This window comes from Sciurus vulgaris, assembly GCF_902686455.1.
Source record: "Sciurus vulgaris genome assembly, chromosome: 2".
Classification (NCBI taxonomy): domain Eukaryota; kingdom Metazoa; phylum Chordata; class Mammalia; order Rodentia; family Sciuridae; genus Sciurus; species Sciurus vulgaris.
In genome coordinates this window covers 14,788,177-14,812,786 of record NC_136462.1, presented here as the reverse complement: position 1 = coordinate 14,812,786, position 24,610 = coordinate 14,788,177, and the positions used below count along the sequence as shown (strand labels likewise).

Below are 24,610 nucleotides of genomic sequence, written 5' to 3'. Positions count from 1 at the left end.
TGAGGTGCATTATGACAGCTATGACGACACCAAGCGATAGGGACTTTTCAGCTCCACTAGGATCTTATGGAACCACTTTACGTATTGTCTGTTGTTGAAATGTTGTTATGTGGCACATCTCTCTGTTCTGTTTTGCATGTGAATTTTATAGTTTCAAGTATTACACATAAATATATCTACCTAAGGTACACAAGAGGTGTCTGATGTGCATGAATGCTCTATTTCATGTTTTCAGTTATGTCAGCCTCGATGAAATGTTTTTAAACTTAGAAATACTGCTTTCCTCAACAAAGTATATGAAAAAAAGCAGACTCTTCCTTAATAGCTCTCAAAATTGAAATCAAAATTACATAAAGAAAAATACTAGGCAATTTTCCTCCAGTTCTTCACTGTTTTACATGAAGGACAGGAAGGAAAACACCTGGAGTCTATATTGAGCAGATATTTCACATAGGCATTATTTGCATCTGACAAGTAGGTTTTTTTTTAAACAACTTTTTTGGAAAAGAGTTTTAGGAACAAATGATTTATTATTCTTTTTATTTTATCACTTTCAAGTAAACTCCCACTTTTGTCTCTTTCTGTGAAACCCATTATTAGTATCTACATAAAAATTAATTAATATTGTTGGTTTTGTGTTATATGAGTCTTTTAAGGTAGTAAAATAAAGATAAAATTAGCTGAGGTCTGATTTACTATATTATTTTATTCCATGTGAATTACATTTAGATCCAATATTCATTATGTTTCTATTTCCATGTTTCTTGCTACTGTTAAACAGTAAAATGAATGTTTGTGGATTTTCCCTTAATAAACAGAAGATGAACAGAATTAAAGTCCCACATAAATTGAAAACTGAATTTCCTAGCTTATTCAATGGGGCTTTGTGTTCTGTTTTTATGCTGGTATTTATGATAAATCTGCCATCATTTTTGTATCATTAAATATGATATCTAATCATAAATATCAAAGATCTTTGAATCCTATTCCTGGGTTTGATTTGTTTCTTGTACAAAAATGTGTTAACTACTTTAAATCACACACAAATAATAAGCAGAAAGCTCGTCACCATACTGAAAATTCTATCGAAGGAAGTACCCATGTCTGTCCAGCGACTTAGCTGGCCCCCACTCTCCGGCTCCTGCTGCCCCCTCCCAGGCTTCCACTTGTCTACTCATCTCATGATTACTGTTCTAGACCACCTTCTTCTGCCTGTCCTTCTTGGTTCTCTTCCTTTCCTGGACCCTGCCTTCTTACCTTAGGTCTTCCAGAATCTTCTCTCAGCCTCTCCTGTCTATTGCCTCCATCTTGCTGCCTGAATCTGCCTACCCCTTTAAAAACTTCCTCCTCCTTCCTCGCCTTTTCGCTTCAGTTCTCTCCTCCTTCCATGCTCTATAAGCAGTACTTCAGTCTCTGTCTGTCCTATGCGAGGGCAGGACCTGAATAGGACAAGACAAAGAAGAGTGGCTTCATGATGCCCCAGCACTGCCATAATTCAGTGGCTCAAGTCACACTGTCTTCTGGGGTCTCCACAGCCTCAGTAAAAATTACTTTCTAGATCTGAGGAAAAACACACAAGCCCCAGCTACATAATGACTATTTGCTTCTTACAGTAATGCTTCCTCATCATTAAAACAAAATTAAGTCAAAATTTCATGGATCAAGATGAATGGCATCTGTAATAACATAAAAAAGGTTCGAGTTGATTTGTCTAAGTTCAAACATGGTCATGGACACAGATTCGTTTCAGAGGATTTAGTAACAGTTCATGCTACATGTAGAAATGCAGGGCAGAAGTAGGAGAGTGGGCTTCAGGGACAAAACCACGGAAAAGACAGCGGTGTGAGACCGGGAGAGAGCTGATCCCCGACCCACGCAGGAAACACACCAACGAGACACAGGCGGAAATGCGATGGAGGAAGTCACAATGGAGGTAGTACAGATTATGACTTGTGGCTTCATTTCATAGGTCATTTTAAGAATTAAAAGCTTTATTCTAGTGATACTTATAATAAAACATTAAGATTTTTTTCACATGTTAAGTAAAGAAATCGTTCAGTTCTTCCCTCCTGATCTGCATCACAGCAACTACAATAGCAAAGGAGATTTTAGAAAGGAACTATGAGAAAGTGGTAATATTCTAGAAGTGTACTCTCAACCTCCACAACAGTGACATGTGAACACACTAGCTGCATCAGTACCTGTTCAAGGGGAAACTCCGGAGATGAAGCGTCTTACCTTATGCAGATGTTCCAGGGCAAGTACAATCTCTCCAACATAGATCTGCACCTCATGCTCTGTGAAACGCTCTCTTTGAGAAAGATGAGTAAAAAGTTCTCCACCATTTATATAATCTAAAAATGAAATATATTTTTTCTTTCTTTGACTTGTATTCATAAATAAAAGGAAGTATTTCCTTTTAATTACTTTGGATTAACCATAAGGCATTGATTTTAACAGACTGGTTTTTGTATGACTCTTAGTGTACAGTACACAGTTTCATTTAGAATATTTCTAAATTCATATAGTAATACAATTTTTATAAGATAGTAATTAAGTCAAATCAACTTTAAAAAGTATCACTATTAAAACTATTTCATAAAACATACATATTTCAATACATTTCCCAAATACAGCATATCAGAAACCTATTCCATCCCTGTACAACAGATATATAACTTACTCTGGAGTGCCAAACATCAGCCCTATGACAAACAAAGCAAAATACAAAACACAAACAAAATCCTAGCTTGTCAGCTGTGACAGTTGCCAGCCACTCTTTTTAAGACCTGTGCACAGAATCCCTACTTTCCAGAATTGTCTATGCACACTTTCAAAATGTGTATTAGGCAGCAGGTAGCCTTCCATTATTTCTTCCAGCCCCAGGGTAAAAGTAATACAACGTGGCTGACCCAAAGCAGCAGAACAGAAAATTCCATTTCCCTTTCAGCTTGCCCTACTTTTCCCAAGGGGAATAATGAAACAGAAAACAAAGTGCTTACAGTAAGAAATAAGTAAGGGGACTAATTTAGGAAACAAACTACACTGATAATTCGCTCTAATTAAGACATTTACTGAAAAACTGGTAAATGAATGTTTATTAGGTTAACAAGTAGAGATTAATGTTAGAAAGATACAAAGTCATACAGAATAATAAACCTGCAAAAAATTTTAAGCTATATTTTCATCAGACACTAACTGCTGCTACATTAACGTACATTTGTGTGTGAGAAACAAGTAACATCTAGAAAAGTCACAAATGCAGTATAAAGCATTTCTCCTGAAAAATCTGAAAAGCTTGTATCCCAAGTATATTCACTTATCAAGTTTACCACAGTTTGATAAAAGACAAAGAAAATTCTTCATGAACTCACAAATTTTTACTTTTATCTTATCCATTCCAGAAAGCAGATGCAACAGAATCACAGAATGCTAACTGCTAATTGTTTTGTAATACATTTTCAAAGCCCATGTCAGCTAAAAGCATTTCCCTTCTAAGGTGTCTGTATTTTGCCAAGGGGTTTTAATTATATCTGAACACAAAGCTAATTAATAAAAAGGTGTAAAAGAACATAGCATTCCTGTGAACTAACAATGAATTTTGTCTCCATTTACTTATTTACTTAAACCTAATACTGGTGTCAATGCATAAATGGTTTTCCTAGTCAGGCAAGGCACCCATCTACCCACTAACAAACTCCTACACAGTTGGAATGTTAATCATTTCATCTTCCGGGGCCACTCCAGCAGAGCTGATCACTTCCTCATAAGTGAAGACTTCCACCACTGCAATTAGGCTGCTGGGACACAGAAAGTGCTTTATATTCCATCTACTGGGAAAACTGAGAAAAAGTAACTATAAATGGAAAGAGACAGACCTATAACAACATCAAGTGACTTACTTTTAGAATAGATTAACCTTCTTCTTACTTTTAGAATAGATTAACCTTGGAGCCCAAGATAAAAACCTGAATTCATAAATTAAGTAATGTTGTTTTCTAGGTATGTGTTATATACTTTTACAAGGTGTCAGCAAACTCTACCCAGGGGGTCCAGGCTGTAACAGTGGCCAAGTGGATGCCAAGGCTGCCAAAGAGACTTAACAGCAGAAGCTATTATGGACATGGAGGGTCGTCAAGAGTAAGTGCTATAAGTAATGGCAGAAATGTGAGAAAAGCACTTGATACTCTGTCTTCATAATTCTGTGGTATATCTCATTATAGTTTTAATTTGCCAGTTTCCTAAATAATGTTACCTAGCATCTTTATATGTCTTATTGAATACTTCCATATCTTCTGTTGTAAAATATCTGCTCAAGTGGTTTTTCTCTCTGTGTGTGTGTGTGAGTGAGTGTCCTTGTGCCTATTTTGGTTTCTCTTTTCTTTGAGATATAGTTCATACACCATGAAATTCACCCACTTTCAGTGTAAAACTCAATGGTGTTTAATTTATTCAGAGCTGTGCAACTACTACCATAGTCAACTACAGAACATTTTTATTACCCACTACACCCCAGAAATTCTAATTCATCTGTCTTCTTTAGTTGTGCTCTTGATGCTATGTGTAAGAAATCATTTTCAAAACCAATGTCATAAAAATTTGCCCCCATGTTTTCTTCTAAGACTTTTATAGTTCTAATTCTTCTCTTTAATCTTTGATACATTTTGAGTTAACTTTTGTTTATGCTGGAAAGTATGGGTCCAATTTTCCAATTGCATGAAGCTATGCAGTTGTTTCAGCACCATTAGTTGAAAAGACCTTTCTTTCTTCTTTTGTCACTCTTGATGAAAAATCATTTAACTGTATAAGTGAGGATTTCTGAACTCATTTCACAGATCTATACTGATCTATATGTCTATTCTTACACCAGCGCCATGCTCTATTACTGCAGTTTTACAGTGAACTCTGAAATAGGAATGAAGTCTTCCAACTTCGTTCTCCCTTTTCAAAACATCTATAAACATATAGATGTTTTTGAGAAAGATTGTGTTAAATCTATAAATCGATATATGAAGTATTGCCATCCTAACAATAGTGTCTTTCAGTACATAAAGATGGGATGACTTTCCATTTATTTATTCTTTCAATCTTCCAACAATGTGTTGTTTTATAGTTTTGTTAAATTTATTCACAAGTGTTTTGTTCTTTTTGATTTTAAAGTAAATGGAAGTGTTTTCTTAATTTCATTTTCAGATTGTTCAATGCAAGTGTATAGAAACTCAATTTTTGCATGTTGATCTTATATGCACAATATAAATTTTCTTCCTTTCCTTCTGTGATCTTTTTTGTCTATGATGTTGAATGAAGTGATAAAAGGGAATATTCTTCCTTTAATTATTCTTTTAATGTTTGGTAACATTCACCAGTGAAGATGTTTGGGTCCTGGCTTTTCTTTGTATGTAGTTTTATTATAAGTAGTAGCAGTGGTAGTAACAGTAGCATAGTAGTCATAATAGTAATGATAATAACAACAGTTCAATATCTTTACTTGTCATAGGTCCACAGTTATATTTCTTCTTGAGTTCAAGTAGTTCATGTTCTTCTAGGAATTTCTTTATATAACATAATTTATCTAACATGAAACACTATGATAAAAACAAATTATCTGTATGTTGTTATACAGTTGTTCATAGTATTCTCTTACAATCCTCGTTAATTTTATAAGGTTTACAGGGATGTCCCCTCTTTCAAGATTTTACCAACTTAAACCTTTTTTCCTTTTTTGAGTAGGCAGTGTCTTCATTTTATCTCATCAAAATATTTTCTGATTAATTCCTTCTTTGGTACATTGCTTATTTAGTGATATGTTGTTTAAATTGCACATAACTGTGGATATTCCAAATTTCCTTTCTAATCCTATTATTTTATGGTGGAAGAATGTAACTCTTTATAATTTTAATCTTCTTGCATTTATTGACTTTTAAAAAATGGTCTGGTGTATGTTCTACCCTAGAGAATATCCCTATCCTAGAGAAAAATAAGTATTCTGCTGTTGTTATTTACCAAGTTATTCTATAGATGTCTGTTACATCTAAGTAGATTTTAGTATTAATCAACTCTTCTCTTTCCTTGTTGATCATTCTCTTACCTAACATTTTAATTCATGTAGTAAATTTTTACTGCATTTTCTTCAGTTATTTTCTTAGTGGCTGTACTATAACTTTCTATATAACATTAACTTAGAAACAGTATAAAATTTATACTAACTTAATTCCAGTGATATATTGGAAATTAATTCTATGTAGCTCTATTCTCTTCCTCCTCTTTGTTCTATTAATGTTAGACACAATGTACAACTACATCCATTGGCCTTCTTTTCTAGGGTTCCATATCCATGGATTTAACCAATTGCAAACAGAAAATATCCAGAAAAAAACTGTCTATATTGACCATGAGCAGACTTTATTTTTCTTGTTACCACTCCCTAAACAAAACAGTATAATGTAGCAATTATAATGTATTAGGTATTATAAGCAACCTAGAGATCACTTAAATTATAAAGGGATGTGTGCATAGTTCATATGCTAATAGAGTAATAGGGCTGCTCTTTTGAATGTGATTCTTGGCAAAATTACCTTTGCCTCCTTCCTTTGCTCTTTTGCAAATTGTTGCCCTTCCCTATTCCTTTTGAAAGAGTGTGCCCCTCTCTCTTTCGCCCTGCATTCTAAATTCTAAGATTAGGTAATTGCTAAATTGTCTATCTTTAGATTTACGGAAGCAAGAACATCTGGTGAACTTGGTAATGCCCCGCTATAGCATGGTGTTCAGTGCATCGACTAACACCCACCATATTAACTGCAGTGAAGTTTAACTTGCAGAAAGTCTCTTAATGTTAGACACAGTTCAACTATACACAGCTGGCCTGCTCTATCTGTGGATTCCACATCCACTGGTTCAACCAATAGCATACTGAAAATAGTAAGCAAAAATTTACTTATTTGTAAATTGCAGGAACTACCCCAAGAGGTTGAGGTCAAAGTAGTTTTGCACCCGAGTTCCCCAAGGTGAAGCTTGGAGGTTGACAGCTCCTCCATCTTCCAAGATGCTGGCCCTTGAATAAACCTGATTCCTTCAACTCATCTCCCACATATTGGCTTTTAAATGGTGAGCTGGTGGGACCTTATTCCAGTAACCAACCTACACCCTTTTATATAGGGACATGGACATCTTTTGTTCATGGACATCTTTTGCTCTAGTTTTCCTTTTTTTTTTTCTTTTTGCGGTGCTGGGGATTGAACCCGGGGCCTTTGCTTGCAAGGCAAGCACTCTACCCACTGAGCTATATCCCCAGCCCTCTAGTTTTCCTTTCTTAAAACAATTTTTTAAAATATATTTCAGTAGTTGATTAACCTTTATTTTATTCATTTATTTATATGCAGTGCTAAGAATTGAACCCAGTGCCTCACGTATGCTAGGCAAGCGCTCTACCACTGAGTCACAAATCCAGTCCTGATTTTCCTTTTTTGTTATTAATTTGAAGGCATTCTTATATATTTTAGATACAAATCCTTTTTGGGTATGTATATGGCAAATATTATCTCTGACTTTGCAACTTAAACATTTTAATTTTTTTTGTGTTCAGAGTGAAGTAGGGCTGGAATTTGCTTTTTTTCCACACTACCCAGTTATTTTACATACATATTTGGTTGTTCCAGGGCAATCTGAAGAAGAAATTTGTTTCACCTTTGAAACTGCTTTGGCACATATGTGAAAAACTGACTGACCACATAAATATGAGTCTATCCAGAATTTCGGTTATACTCTATTGATCCGTGTCATATCATACTATACTACTGTCTCAATTACTGCAACGTTGTAGTAGGTTTTGAAATCAGATTGTTTAATCAGATTGTTTAATTCCCTCTTTATTGTTTTATTATAGAGTCAGCTCTTCAATTTCTGTAGAAAGAAAAGGACTTGGGTTTTGATTTGGGCAATTTTACATTTATAGTTCCTTAGTGGGGGAACTGACCCCTTTAAGCAGCTTTCTGTTACTGTAACAAATACTTGAAATAAATGACTTACAAGGAGGAAAGGTTTATTTTGGTCCATGGTTTTAGAGGTTTTGGTTCATGGTCATTGAACCCTGTCACCTTTGGGCCTATGGTGGGGCAGCACATCATGGCAGGGAACATGCAATGGAGAACATTATTCACCCAGTGGTGGCCATAAAGTGAAAACAGAGGCAGAAGAGGGAATGGTAATAGTGAGGTAAGGTGTCCCAATACCGCACTTTAAGCACACACCCAATGATCTTAAACCTCCCACTAGGTCTCACCACTTCATGTTTTCACCACCTTCCACTAGCATTAGGCTGAGAACTAACCCTTTAACCCACGGGCTTTCGGGGATATTTAAATCCACACCACAGCACTAACATTTTAACAATATTGAATTTATCAACCACGAATATAGTAACTTTCTCCAATAAGCAGGTTTTCTTTAACTTCTCTCAGCAATGTATTCTAAAATAAAGTAAATTTATTCCTAAGTATTCTGTTTTTCAAAATATATACTATAAAGAATATTTGAAAAAAAAAGAATATTTGAAAAGTTTACATTCTAGTTATCTGATGTTAGATCAAAATATAATTGTACCTTTTTGGTTTTTATTTTGAAACAATTGTAAGTTTACAGAAAAGCTGTAAGTAAAGAACATAGAACTTTTTTCTTTTTAAATTTTATTTATTTATTTATTTTTTAGAACATTTTTCATGAACCATTTAAGTCCCTAACTTGGCAGCCCATTATTCACATATACTTGTTGAAGTTCTATTTCAAACCACAACACAATCATTACAAAGTAAGAAAATTAACATGAATATATCATTATCATCTGGGGCTGGGGTTGTGGCTCACTGATGGAGTGCTTGCCTAGCATATGTGAGGCGCTGGATTCGATCCTCAGCGCCACATAAAAATTTAATAATAAAATAAAGTTACTGTATCCGTTTACAACTAAAAAATATTTTTAAAAACATAGCATTATCATCTAATCCTCAGATCTAAACTCAAGTCTCTCAAGTTGTTCCCCAAATATCTTCATAGAAAATGGATCCAATTCAGAACCAAGCATTAACAACTATTTAGTTGACATATTTTGTTTAAATGGTAACAATTCCTTCATCTTTCCTTGACTTCCATAATCTTAACACTTCTGAAGACTCCTCACAATGTGAGTTTGTCTCCTGATGGCCACCACCATATTCAGGTGTGTAACTCTGGGAGGAAAATCATGAAAGTGACACTGTGTCCTTGTTGTGGCACATTCTATTATCAATGGCTTGACTGGGACCAATTGAGTAAGGTGTTGTCTTCTTGGTTCCTCTGCCATCCAGAGTACATATTTCACCTTGTGATTAAAAAGTAATCTGGGAGAGGCAGTTTGAAATTACATAATGGTTCCAAGCCTCGTCAAACATTCGGTTTATTTATTTATATCTGAGTGAATGCATGGTTTTCTATTTTATTCAAGTGGCTGAACTGTTCTACCATCACTCATTTTTATTCTGGGTATGTGCTTCTTACTGCTAAGGCATGGCACTGCTGTAATTTTGATGGAAACCTTATGGTATTTACATCCATGTACCCTGGGAGGAATTTTAACTCCAAACTCCATCTCCCTTGAGGTGAGGAGCTGCTGAGCCTTCCAGCTGTTGCTTTGTGTGGCTCCTGAGATTGTCCTCCCACACGTTCATGCAACTGCTAGGAGAAAATACCGACTCAACACTCCTAGTTCATTGGAACAGGTACTATCTTCCTTCACCAGACCCCAAAGCTCAAGAAATAAAATGTTGTAGGTTCCCCCTCCTCTACAACCTGCAACTACTCCATCCCCCTTACTCCAACTTCTGACTCTTCATCCAGGTAGGACTGCCATTTCAGGACTATATTTTTACTTCTTATTTTGCATATTCTTGGAGAGAAATATTTTCATCTTTAGAAAGGACGGTAATGCGGTCATTAAGAACACAGGTCTTTGATAGCAGGAAGTCCTAAAGGGTAGTCCTAGCTATACCCTTCATCAGTGGATGACTGAGCAAGTTACTTAATCTCTCTGAATCTAAATCCATACTTAAAAGAACCTTCCGAGAGTCTGTTCATTTCATCAATAGCTCTCTGAGCCTTTATTAAGTAAGTCACTCATTGAGGCACTGCATGTACAGCATTGAACAAACAGGTAAAATCTGAGTGAAGCTAGTGAAAAGACAGAATCATAAATAAACCAGACATCATTGGAAGGTCATGATTACGATGAAAAAATAACCCAGATAGAAGGTGGTAGGGAATACCAAGGTAGAGATGAGGAAGGATTCTAAATGAGAGTGGTCAGTACAGGCCTTACCAAGGTGACTTCTGAACAAATACTTTAGGCATATATATGAGCTAAGCAGATATTTTGGGGAAGAAGGTTCCAGGCAGAAGTTACCAACTAATGCAGAGACCCTGAGGAAGGAGCAGAACTGGTATATTCAAAGATCAGAGAGGAGGCCAGTATGGTTATAACAGAACAAAGGAGAGGAGGAGTCGAGGTCACAGAGATAACTGAATTAGGGCAGAGGGACAGGCTGGAAAGGGCCTGGCAGACCATTATTTGGTCTATTCTATATGCCATTATTGCATGACATGCTGTAATCAATGTGAATACAGGGGCCCTGGCCACTGTCAGGATTTCATCACCTACTCTGAATGAAATGGGAGTCTTTGGAAGGTTCTGGAGAGAGAGGAGATTGATGTGACTCGACTCCTTTTTTTTTTTACATGACTCCTAATGGGATCAATGGCTGTGGCTGCTGAGTTGAGAACCGTAAGGGTGGAAGCAGGAAGGTCACTGCAATCAGTAAGGGGAGAGAGGATGGTGGCTAGGAGGAAGCGACAGCTGTGGTGGAGGTAAGGGCAGCCCTGCCTGAGCGACTGGGGTGAAGCCGGTTCACCTGGGAGGGGAAAGCACTGGAAGGCAGGGTGGGGTTCACAGATGTGAGGAATGCACAGTGCTGACAAGAGCAGGGCAGCTGTCACTGTCGTCATGACCACAACTCAGAGTCACACATGCTAAGAGTGGTGAGACAGCTCTATAGGGACCCTCTCAGGAAGGAAGGAAGACTTCTGTGGCCAATTTTATAGTATGAAGAGGAGGTTCCATGAACCAGCCTGAAAGAGCTTCATGTAAATTCCTTGAAATTATGTGGCACTGTTTTGAGTACATGGATGCACATGTGCATTCTTCTAAGAGAGTTCACAACTTTTATAAAATCTCCAAGGATGGACTGGGAGACAGCTAAGTGGTAGAGCATGTGCTTAGCATGAGCGAGGTCCTAGGTTCAACACCTAGAACCATGTAAAAAATAACATTAGATTAAAAACATTTAATGTTTTTATTAGTACATTATAATATTGGGGTTCATTTTGACATAATTATACACGCATGGGATATAATCCACTTCAGTTCCTAGTACTTCCTTTTTCCTTCCCCTCCTCCCCCCCGTACCCCTTCCTCTACATCTTCCTTCTCTTCATAGTTTTTTTTTAAATTGGTGCTTTACAGATATACATAAAGGTGAAATTCACTGTGGTATGTTTATATGTGTACGTGCATAATTTGGTCAATTTCATTCTACTGTTCTTCCCTTTTCCCATTTCTCCTTCCTCCCCCCACCTATCCCCTTCATTTACTCCCCTGATCTCCCTTCTATTTTCATGGAATTCCCTGGCCCCCCCTTTTCCTCATTTTGTTATAGCTTTCACATATGAGAGAAAACATCCTACCTTTGCCTTTCTGAGTCTGGCTGATTTCACTTAACATGACGTTCTTTAGTTTCATCCACTTACCATAAAATAACATAATTTCACTCTTCTTTATGGCTGAATAAAATTCTACTGTGTATATATGTTGATGGGCATCTGGGATGGCTCCATAACTTGGCTACTGTAGCTCGCGTTTCAATAAACATTGATGTGCCTGTATTACACAGTATACTCATCCTAATTCTTTTGGATAAATACCAAGGAGGGAGATAGCTGGGTCATATGGTGGCTCCATTCCTAGTCTTTTGCAGAAACTCCATACTGCTTTCCAAAGTGGGTATACTAATTTGTAGTGTCAACAATGTACGAGTGTATCCTTCCCTGACATCTTTGTGAACTGTTGTTATTGTTTTATTCTTAATGATTGCCATTCTAACTGGAGTGAGATAAAATCTCCATGAGGTTTGGATTTGCAATTCCCTGATCACTGGAGGTGTTGAACATTTTTTCATAGACTGGCTGGTTATTTATTTATTTGTTATTACGTTTTTCTAGTTCTTTATATATTCTGGATATCAATCCTCTTGTCAGAGGAGTAAGGGCAAAGATCTTCTCCCATAAATGTAGGCTCTCTTCACATTCTTAATTGTGTCCTTTGCTGTGCAGAAGTTTTTTAATTTGATGCCACCCAATGATTGATTTTTTTGTTTTATTTCTTGAGCTTTAGGGACTGGTTAAGGAAGATGGCACCTGTTCCAATAAATTAGGAGTGTGGAGTCTATATTTTCTTCTGGCAGTTGCAAAGTTCCTAGTCTAATTCCTAGGTATTTGATTCACTTTGATCTAACTTTTGTGCAGGATTAGAGATAGGGATATAGTTTCAATCTTCTACATATGGATATCCAGTTTTACTAGCACCATTTGTTAAAAAGGCTATCTTTTCTTCTAATGTATGTTTTTGGCATCTTTGTTGTGTATCAGATGACTATTTATGTGGCCATATCTCTGTGTCTTCTATTCCATTCCACTGGTCTTCGTGTCTGTTTTGATGTCGATACCATGCTGTCTTTGTTATTATAGCTCTGTAGTACAATTTGAGATCGGGTATTATGATGTCTCCACCATCACTCTTCTTGTTCAGGATTGCTTTGGCTTTTCTGGGTCTTTTATTTTTTCTAAATGAATTTTAGGATTTTTTTAAAGTTCTGTTAAGAATGTCATTGGTATTTTGCTGGGGGTTGCACTAAATCTGTATAATGCTTTTGGTAGTATGGCTATTTTGACAATATTAATTCTGCATATCTAAGAACATGGAAGGTCTTACCTTCTTCTATCCACTTCAATTTCTTTCTTCCATGTTCTATAGTTTTCATTGTAGAGGTCTTTTACTTCCATGGTTAGATTTATTCCCAAGGTTTTTTTTTTTTGGCAGTTATTATGAATGGGACAGTTTTCCTGATTTCTTTTTCAGCACATTCATTAGGAAAGTGATATTCTCTGTACAACAAACTCAAGGTCAACATCAGACTGAACGGAGAAAAGCTGAAAACATGTACTCTAAAATAAGGAAAAAAACAAGGATGTTCACTCTTACCACTCATATTCAACACAGTTCTTAAAACTCTAGCTAGAGTAATCAAAAAAAATTAAAGGGATATACTAGGAAAAGAAGTCAAATTATCTCTGCTAGCTAATGATATTACCTTGTATCTAGAAGACCCAAGAAAACTCTACCAGAACATTTCTAGAGCTGATCAACAAATTCTGTTAAGTAGCAGGATAGAAGATCAACATAAAAAAAAATTCTTAAATAAGATTCTCCAAGGAATTTTTTAAGCCAAACCAACTACAAAGAGCACCTTAAATACAGTATAACTCTAAATGGAAAAGTTCTAATGAGTTTATTGACTAAGAAACCAGAGCTTGTTGACGGACAGCACGTGGGAACGTCTAGGAGCAAGCAGTCCACTACCACTCTTCCCTAAGTGCCACACAGACGTGGGATCATCGCAGTATTCACACCCAGGGTCACTCGTCCCTGAGTGCTGAGTTTACTTATCCCTGTCTTCACCCCTGCCAGGCACGGCTACCCTAGAGCTTAACTGTAATTAGAATTAGACAGGGGAGGCTGGAAGCTGAAGAAGAGTGAGTTGCAGCAAGGGCTTTTCATTTCCAATAAGCTCTGATGACAGAGGATATTCCAAAGCTGCATCTCTGGTAACTTTACACCTGTCTGTTCATCAGGAGCTGAAGCAAGTGTAGGGAAAGGTCAGGGCTCACCCTGGAAACTCATCAGGCAATGAAATAACCAAGGCAAAACAAGGAAAAGACTGTCTTGGATATTATCAAATTTGAGTTCAATTTTGAAGTTTTTATTCTCTCAAAAGAAGCAACAGAAGCAGAAATACAGGCAAATTCTGGGCCAGAGTCACCAGTGACTTCAAAAAATGGTCAGTAACACCATAAGCTGCTAGATTCTCACTGACATCAAGAAGATGAGTCTTCTCCACTTTATAATTCAAGGAAGCCATTGTCATACCTTTCCAGCTGAACACAAATTACACTGCTTCACATAAAAGATGTATTAAAAAGCTCAGGCTAAATGACCTGAGTGAAAGTTGCCTACAGCTAGAACTATTTAAGGTACAACCTGCCTGGTGGGTTTTTGACCCATGCCAACGCATGTAACCCTGAAGAGCTCATCTGAGAGAATGATGGACCATTTACATTTCTAGAAATTCCTTCTCAAGTTTTTGACATTTTTTTTCCCACAAGTTGCAACTTGATTATTTCTTTTAAATTTTAAACCAATGGTGTTTTTATTCTTTTTGCTATAGAAAAACTGTCAGAAATAGCATGAGGTTGCTCAGTTTTTATTGATATTCCTTAAGCTTTTTGCCTCTGTGGAAAGACAACAAAAATGGACTGAGTAGCACTGTCGATACACCCCTGGGTACTGATGTTTCTTATAGAAGCAGCATCTTCATAACCCCAGAGAGTCAGAGAGGGGGGGAAAGGACTGCTGAAAGAGAAGAACCAAGTAATATTACCAAGGGTTTGGGTTACCCTCCTTAAAATCTGAATCTTAACATACATCCACCACTGCTTCTGAGGCTAGACAAATGATAATATAACTACAGATACCAGGCGTTTATTCTGTGCCTGTTCTATTTCGGCATAATAAATTTGATCCTCATAAACAATGCTATTAAGTAGAAACTATTAAAATAATAAGCTGGGTATGGTGTTGCATGCCCAGAAGGTGGAAGCAGGAGGACCACAAGTTTAAGGCCAGCCTGAGCAACTTAGCAAGACCCTGTCTCAAAAAAAAAAAAAAAAAAAAAAACTTAAAAAGGACTGAGGATGTAGCTCAATGATAAAGTCCCTGGTTCAATTCCTGAACCAGGAAAGAAAAGAAAAGAAATAATAATAGTATAATCCTCAGAGAAAATATGACAATTGCTAGAGAAAAGTAACACTTGGGAGAGGTTAAATAAATGCTCCACAGCTGCACAGTTCACTAACTGGAAGAATAAGGACAGTGACTGGAAGCATCTGACTCCGCCGTGACTTCCCAGGCCCCTTGCGGTTGCTCTTCTCCCCTTCTGACACGACTGCACTGCGGTTATTAAAACACCCTCATCAGGCATTGGTCTTGCTAATCAATGTCAGAAAAAAATGCCTTCAAAGCAATAATTATGTCCTTTGACTCTTTAAATGACTTATAGCCAACATAAAAGATATTTTAAATACATATTTGGTCATATAATTTCACTATCTTAGGGATTTTTCCCAATTAAAGTTTTGAAGACTCATCAGAATATTACAGATCTTGAGAGCAGATGTTTGATTGGGTTCACACTGAGTTGTTGTTTTAATGGCTAGAGTAAACAGTTAGTTTAAACCTTTTCTAGAAATGTGCCAAACTAAAATTATGATTGACAGATTTCATGGCATAGAACTTAAGCAATTTATATAGTGTTGCTGTGTAATCCAGTTATTTTCTTGAGAAAAGGACTTGGCCTTGTCGGCAGAAATATCTACAACTTGCAGAAATCTCCTTAATTTTTACTAAGTTATTTTAATCCACTTGCCCATTAAAGCAGATGAATCTGAATTTATCAACAAAGAACTACATTCATGGTTCTTGCCAAAATTTAGAACCTCAAATGTTCTACAGACCAAATATCATCCAAAATTCAGTTGTGAAAAATAGTGCATACAAAGGGCAATACGGTACTCTACACCCTTCTGAATATACCCTTATGGCTCTGGACAAAGAGCAGCAAAACACCACAAACCTGGACAACACTGTTTTGGAAAAAACTACTCTGTCATCTTGTCCAAAGGCTTCTAGTAGGAAGCCTAAGTAGCGATATGAAAGTGCTATGTTTAGGAAGTCTGGTGAAAGCTGTCCATCACGTCATACAGTGGCTCCTAAAGGAAGCCCTATTAAGACAGTTTCTCCTAGGTCACAATGCTTCACTTAGGGACTTAAAAAAAAAAAAAAAACCTTCTCTTGATATCAAATTCTGAGAAAAATGCAAAGTTCAGTACAAGAAATCCCCATATGCTCATTATGAAGTTCACCAATTGTTTCCATTTTGCTTCTTTTGCCTTAGCATTATCTTTCTCTGTCCCGTTCTGTTTTCACATATGGCACAAACATTTCCTGACCCACATTCCTAACTACCTCAGCATGCATCCCCCAGGATGTGCTCTGACACACCCACAATATCATTATCAATATCAGAGCATTCAACTAGGATAAAAGTACTATTACCTAATCTATACTCCTTTTCAAGTTTTATCATTTGCCTAATAATGCTCTTTGCAGCTACTTTTTTTCAGTCCAGGATCTAGTTAAAGATCATACAATGCATTTGGAATGACATCATTTGTCTGGAACTTTCTTTCCTTCTTTCTTGATTTTGACACTTCTGAAGAAGAGAGGCCTGTTATTTTGTGGACCAACCTTGATTTGGGTTTTGTGTGGTTTCCTCACGATTAGATGCAGGTTGTAGATTCTTGGCTAATACTGATGGAATGATGTTACCCTTCTTAGAACAAATCAGGATTTCTTCTCTCCAACACTGGAGTTACTGGTCACATCAGTAGTGCAGAGTCATGAGAGTGGCATTTGCCAGGCTTCTCCACCATAAAGTCATTATGTTTTCCTTTGTATTTAACTGGCAAATTGGGGGATGATCAATTGAGACTATGTAACAAAATATCCTGCTCCTCAACCAAGGATTGCTCCCTCTTTCTGGCAGGAGCATGGTTGTTGAACTCCATCGCTCCCCTGCCTCTCAGTTGGCTTTCTCCCACGAGGAAGAGCTTTCCCTTCACCCCATTTATTGCTCTTTCCTTTCTAGCACAAGGAGATGTTCTAGTTTCATCTTGTACTCTTCTAGGCTTTATTTTAATACAGCCACCACTGATAGATCGTTATCACTTTACAGCAAAACACTTTACATAGATCATTCCACTTAAGCCAGACGACCGCAGGCAAGTGGGACAGCAAAGGGCCCGAGAGATTAAGTGCTGTGTCTAGGATTCTGCAGCTAGGAAACACTGAAACCCAGAGGTGAACTCAAGCTAGTACTCAAGTAAAAAACACGGAAATAAAAATGCAGGTTAGTAAAGGAGCAAGTAGATTTATTTAAATATGGCATTTGCAGGTAAATGCATGGAACTAGAGAATATTGTGCTAGTGAAATAAGTCACTCCCAAAAAACCAAAGACGTAATGTTTTCTGATAAGGGGATGTTGATCCACAGTGGGGGGTGGGTAGGGGAGAATAAAGGAACTTTGCATTGTATAAAGGGGGTGAGGGGAGGGTGGAGCAGTGGGAGGGGGAGGCTGGTAGATTGAGACAGACATTATCACCCTCTATACATGTATGATTACACTACTGGTGTGACTCTGCATTTAAAAGAATTGAAAAAAAAAAAAGAAAAAAAAAAAGGGAAAAAAAGTAGTTCAGCTTGGCTGGAGCCTGGGTATCAGAGCACAATAGTGGGAGTGTGGCTGGGAAAGACAGGCCGAGACTGGGTCAGACTGTTCTAAGAGCCTGACTGTGCAGTTGAGACTGTCTTGTCAAGTAAACAGAAGTCACTTGGAGATTTAAAGGAGTGGTGTTCCAATTATGACTATGCAGTAAGGAGACTAATTAGTAGTATCTTTAAAGGATGGACTGGAAAGGATTGAGAGAGGTGAAACAAATAGACATTACAACTATTTATGATTTTCAGCTATTAAAAATAAAGTTGCTTCTCCTGACACACCCAGGAAATCAATACCTGTGGCCTGAACTGTGTGCTGAAGTCACGTGGTTCCTCCACCTAATAGCCGTAAGGCCATGGGCACCTTTCACAGAGACCACAATCCATCCCGTGAGTGCTGCATATGAGGAGCGCATGAGATAGGTCTGAAAAACGCCAGGAGTGCTGCCCGATTACAAATACTGAAAAATCTAAAAATTACAGTAAGAAATATTGGCCATCTTCATCTCAAATGGCTCTGTGGTTCTAGACACAGGAATCTAGGATTTTCTGGCCTATAGATAACCTTGATTGAATAATAAAAATAAGAAAATAATGCCACAAGAAATGCCCTGGTGTGTGTGTGTGTGTGTGTGTGTGTGTGTGTGTGTGTGTGTGTGTGTGTACACACACTACATGGGCAGGTATAGAATGGTAGGACGCATTCCTAAAACTGGAATGGCGAGTTACAAAATACCTGCATATTAAATTTTGATAACTGCTGTCAATTTTTAAAAATATTTTTTAAGTTGTCAATGGATCTTTCAATTCATTTATTTATGTGTGGTGCTCAGTAATCAAACCCAGAGCCTCACATGTGCCAGGCATGCGATCTACCACTGAGCCACAACCCCAGGCCTCTGCCGTCAATTTTTGATAAGCACTTTGCTTAAAAAGGTTCAAGTCATTTATATCCCACCCAACAGTGAATGTATGTCTTTTAAAAAGTTCAAACTCTTGCTATTATCAATATCTTTAATATTTGTCAGTCTAATAGGAAATTCCAAGATATTTAAGGTTCAAAATAAAGGAGAGGAAAAGAAAATCTAAGAGTCTGCTGCAGCTGGACTGGATATATTTTCAGTGAGGTAGAAAAAAAATCACCTCTGCCAGAGAGGAAGACAGTGATGGGGCTGTGGGTCCAAGAAGCAAGAAAGGCTGGAAAGTTCCCATGCGGTTCATGAGAGAAGAATAAAACACCTGACAACCTTCCAGGAAGTTCTGTTAAGACCGTCAGCATGGATTTCATGCCAGACCCAAGAGACACATTTTGTTGACATAGAAGGAAAGCTTAGCAACCTGGTATTGGAAATAAGAGATCAAATGTGATCCAAGTTGACAGCAGCGTCAGGCAAGGGGGGAGATCAGAGAGTGAGCAATTTCAGGGTACCAGCAAGGCAGAGTCCAGTTGAGGAAGGGTGCACATGGAACTCAAAGGCAGAAGGGAGAGGAACAGGAAGGTAAGGCAGGGTTCGAGGAGGATTCAGGAGCTGCTTGGGTAATGAGAGAAAGGGGAGAAGGAAGATCATGGCCAGGGAACACATCTGGTTTGACCAAGGCGCAGTGTGGAGCTATACTTGTTTCAGAATGGCTAATGTGAAGTAAAAGGTCAAGGTGGTAGAGATCAAAGATGCCTGTCACGGAGTTGTACTGGTTATCAAGACTGCTACTAGAATTGTGGGAGGTGACAGAAGGAAACTGCTGGCAAAGGAAATCAAGCCTAATGAGCAAGTCGTTGGAAAGGCATGAATGTGTCCCAGGGGTCAGTAAATGACAGAACTGAGGGCAGGGGAGAGAAAGGTGCCCAGGAAAACCAGAACTCCATTGACAATTAACTACTGAAAATGACGTTTAGCCGCCATCACTTCATTGAGTGCAAGGAGCAGAATGGGAGGATGGTCTTCCGTGAAAGGGGCTGCTGGGAAGCAACACTGTTTGAGGACAGAGGTTTTATTTAGGACGAAAGGACAATAAAGCACGCTTGTTAGCGATTCAGGTGCCTGAGCACACAGGGTCACTCACGAAGCACAGGGAAAGGGTTGGTAGAAGATGAGGGACAGAGGATGTGTACATAGGAAAGAACGAAATAAATCAGTAAGTTAAAAAATCTCCAAAGTTCTAAAACAGCAGGTGCACACAAAATGAAGCTTTACAGTGAGTTCACTGTCACATTCATGCCTAATTACACACTTTATATTTTATTCTAAAAGCTGATTTAAATGTATTCTGACAGAAAGTCAAGTTGAAGTTTGGCACTGATGAGACAGGCTTTAAAGTCCTAGGGCAATTTTCCCACTTGCGCACACAGGGGCTGACACTAGCAAATATAAGGTACTAATATTCATTGCAAGAAATGAATAAATGTGCAATAGCCCAATTACTGGCGCTATGCTGCAAAGGAGTCGTAGGGTATATAGTTCATCTAAGGTTTCGCACTGATAAAATACAAAGAAATAATAAGGTGTTGTAATTGCTAAAAACTGCAACCGAAAGGGGCCAGTGGGCAGCGGAAAGGAAGGGGGAAGGAAAAGGGAACCTGTAGTGACACGGTAAGAAAATATTTCCTAACAGCCATGTTCTTATATTCTGATCCCTTCTCCTAAGAAAGTTCAGAATAAATCTTAAGACTTAGTCTGTTTATAACTGAAGAACAAAAGAGGGGCATTAATATTAATAGTCCATCTTCAAGACAATAAATGGACAGGGACAGAGTGCTTGCCTAGCAAGCACAAGGCCCTGAGTTCAATCCCCAGCACCACCAAAACAAAAAACAATAATTAGAAATAAATAGGGAATAAATCTGAATATATCCTCTGAAGATATCAAATTTCATCAATTGTGACTCTTCCAAAAAGCAGTGACCAATTTATAATTACATTGAAATTTATTTGTAGTCCTTAACAGTGGAATACCTCATGTGATCCTTGTATTGATGGTTGGTCCCTTGATTAAACTAAAGGGTATTTCTTTGTTATATGAATGATTATATCTCAATTCTTTCATATTTGTTAAATTGTGTTTTGCAAATAGAATGACTCATATTCTATAGCTGCAAATTATTAATATAAATGCTTCTAATTCCCATGTAATACTGTCATGAGGACTAAACGAGCTATCAAGGATAAAGGCTGGACCAGACATACAGTAGACACTTATTACGTGGCAACTAATAGCTATTGTTATTATTTTGTACACATCAATTATAATTTATAGGATAGAAAAATACTGTCGAGTTTAATTATTATGACTTAAATACAAAAATCAGATTTATGGTACCCAATATAAGCAGAAATTTAAGGCTTATAAATGCTTAATATATATATCAATTACTAGTGTTTAATTAGTTTTAGTTATTGCTAAAAGGGAAATTTTCTTATGTAATTGATTTTTTAGTACAAACCTCAAATTTTAAAATTGTGAAAAAATCTGATTTTTATTCTAGTGCAATTAATTTGTTTTTAAAGACTTTTGTATAGTGGTATTTGGGGTGCCAGATGAAGAATTTTGATACTGTCTCTCTAAACGGCATAAAAATAACACAGAAATCAAACAAATAAAGCGAACCGTGAAAATCACAAAAACTCTTCCACCCTCTCTAAATCCTGCATGTCACATCTTCCCTTTCTTCTTTCTTTTATGGCCAAACTTCTATAAAGGGTGGTCTATGTGGTGGACACTCCTTTCTCACCCAGTATTCACTTCAGAATGCTGCTGTAACAAATTACCTCAGACCTAGTGGTATAAACAATGTAAATTTATTATTTTACCATTTTGGACATTTGAAGTCTAGGGTAGACATCACTGTGCTAAAGCCAATGTCTGAGTGGGCTACATTTCTTCCAAAGGCTCTCTGGAGGCATCTGTGTCCTTGCTTTTCTAGGTTCTAGACAGAGGCTGCCCACATTCCTTGGCTCTGGGCCCCTTTCTCCACCTTCAAAGCCAGCAAAGGCAGTCGAAGGCGCCTCACACCGCATCTCCTGCTTCCCTCTTCTACTGTGAGAATGGTCACAACGGGCCTGCTCAGGCGATTCAGAGTAAACCTCCTAGCTCGCGGAATCTCTCTTCCAAGTATACCTTCTGCCAGTAATCCAGCACAGTGGCAGGGTCTGGGGATGAGGTTGTGGGCACCTTTGGGAGACCATTATTCTGCCTACCATTCCTCTATTCACTCCTTAACACACTACTGTACAACTTCACCTTCATAACACCGCTGTAGTCCAAGGTTAAAAATAACTTCATGTTTCCAAAATCCATGAATACTTTCCAGTACTCATATTACTTAATTTTTCAGATGCACTTTGCAAATCACGGAAAGAATAGATCCAGAAGAGCAAAATGAGACTGGTACAAGAACCGACCTGGTAGATGAGCATTGAGTGGATTTAGCCACTGAATTTTGGGGTAGTCTGTTATGTAGAAAAGGCTAACTAATACCGTAGTAACTTGTAGATCATGCTTAGAATTACTAAGTGACTGTTCAAGATCACACAGGAAGTGAAATTGCCACAATTTAAATCCAAATCCATTTGACTGAAGAATCTGAAGACCCACGTGCTCTGACCGCACCACCAGCTGCCCAGGACTCTGCTGCACTCACCTTGGCCTTTCTGGCAGTTTTCTAATGCTCCACACACTTCCCTGTCTTCGGGCCCTCACTCATGTTGGATGCATCCCTGTGCCTGGAATGTTCTTCCCTATCTCCTCCTTCTGCTCAGTTATGGATTATTCTTGCTCTTAGTCCCAGTTGAAATGTTACTTTTCCCAAGAAGGTCTTCTCTGATAACCCAGATTATATTTAGGACTTTCATTATACACTGTCATTAGTCCCTTTGTGTTTCCCTTCAAGTCCTTATTTCAATGGTGATCACTTAATGGTGTATTAATTTGTTAATGTCTGTCTCCCTTTTAAACTCAGAGGCCCCAAGGACAAGAATTTAGTAGCGTAGGTAGTTTGCTACTAGATGTGAACACCTGGCACAGAGTAACCAGGTAAATATTTGTAGAAGGAATAAAGAGTTTCAATCTGTCAATACCTTGATATATATTGTATCAAAAGGGGCAATATCCCAAAAAGGAAACCTACAAGTATCTGAAGCCATGTATTGTTTCACAGAGGGATCCAACATTTATTCTTCCATGGTTGAGTTACAATGAGTTTCTGAACTGGCTGAGTACAAGGCCCATGGACTGTGAGAAAGGGTTTCTAAAAGTCAGAGTGAAGTTTATATCTAGAGATGTCACAAATGAGAATGTTTAAGACTTCCTAATAAGCAGTAATTTTAGTATTATGACACATTCATATGTTCTTTCAGAAAGTAATTCAAAATTGTAATGTCATAATGCCAGACTGATTTTTCCCCCCGGGGCTGGGGACTGAATCCAGGTACTCTAGCACCGAGCTACATTCCCAGTCTTTTCTTCCTTCCTTTTTTCTTTTTTTTTAAAGTTGCCCAGGAAGGCCTTGAACTGGGATTCCTCCCTGCCGAGTAACTGGGATTACAGGTATGGGCCACCATGCCCAACCCTTTAAAAAAAAAAGTGTGCATAAGTACGTATGTATATGCATTTTTTTCTATGTTAACATAATGATGTTCTTTTAATTCAGGCTAGTCTTGTCATACGAGGGACACAATTTATATTTCATTTTAATGGTAACTAATTGTATACAGAAATTCAACAACAGCAAATAAATTTTACTTTTTGTTACACTGGTACCTCCTCCTTGGATTCAGAATAGTATGGTGTGTGTGTGTGTGTGTGTGTATTGATGGCAGAGAGTGGAAGAGAAAGAAGCAGCCTTTAAACCAGTACATTTGCTTTTTAGAAAATGAACTAATGCTGAGATTTCAAATAGAAGGTCTCCATAAAGTTTCTGAAGAGTCTAGTGATTCCCTCAGACAAAATTATTCATATAATTCTGACAATATCTTACTTATGGGTAAAAGGATACCCATTCTCAAAATTACTACTTTCTAAGCAGAGACTATTTATTAGATTGGCACATTTCAAAACAAAAAGACCAAGTGTTCGAAGGTACAACCTTTGCACCCGCACTATTAGCATCACTGGCGAGAAGCCCTGTATTACTGAACAGGAACAGGCACTGTGACTTCATTAGTTTCAGTTCAAGTCCTCTGCATGCACGTCTTGACTCAATGTCGAACCCAGAAATTTCTCTGCTGTGCTTCAGTCCCCTTGCTTCTACAAGCAGATGGAGAGATTGAAATCCAGTGACAGGGAATTCACTAAGGCTTGACATATCACAGAAACTGGACAAACGGCCTCCACTGCACTATTTGCCACTAAGGACGCAAAAGAACAACCAGGGAGTGAGCTGGTGAGCGTTCCTCAGGCTGCCTCTCACCATGCAGTCTCCTCCTGCAAGCCTGCTGGTGGGAGGGGATGTGGCAGCACTGACAGAGGGCTTTCTAGGAAAGTGTCTATTCTGCTTTCACTCTCCAAACGCCTGCTTAGGGCCCAGCTTTCACTGATCTCTGGTCTTCCAACCTCTCTATCTCAAGGTCTCTCACTTGGAACTTCTCTCATGGTTCCTAATGGTGGCGACACCTCCCAGCTCAGTGAAATCACTGCAAAGCTTTGAGAATATCCACCTACCAGCTTGTGGATTTTTCACATTTACTTAGAAGCCAGGAAGTTCCTTCAGTTACTGTCTGTTCTGTCACACGAGCAACTGCAGTGGATCATGAACATTCCGTTACCATCGCAGCGAGTCCTGTCACCCCTGCAGTTTCTGAGATGAAACGAATACTCAAAAGTGAAACTTCAATGTTTTACATACCTCTTTAATTCCTACTGAAAGA

At 38.0% G+C, this 24,610-nt stretch overlaps 1 protein-coding gene across 8 annotated transcripts in view; it reads right to left on the bottom strand.

Moving 5' to 3' along the window:
* The window catches only part of RPS6KA5 (ribosomal protein S6 kinase A5), a 160,741-nt gene that overhangs the window by 55,504 nt on the left and 80,627 nt on the right, over positions 1–24,610 (bottom strand). For 5 of the 8 annotated variants that reach the window (XM_079129551.1, XM_079129555.1, XM_079129552.1 and 2 more), the window contains one exon: positions 2,239–2,354. The exons of 2 other annotated variants lie outside the window; for them this stretch is intronic. In XM_079129551.1, the coding sequence (XP_078985677.1) occupies positions 2,239–2,354 (116 nt within the window). Of the gene's footprint in view, positions 1–1,257; positions 1,386–2,238; positions 2,355–24,610 lie in introns of those variants that run through there. One more of the 8 variants, XM_079129556.1, reaches the window with a different exon arrangement.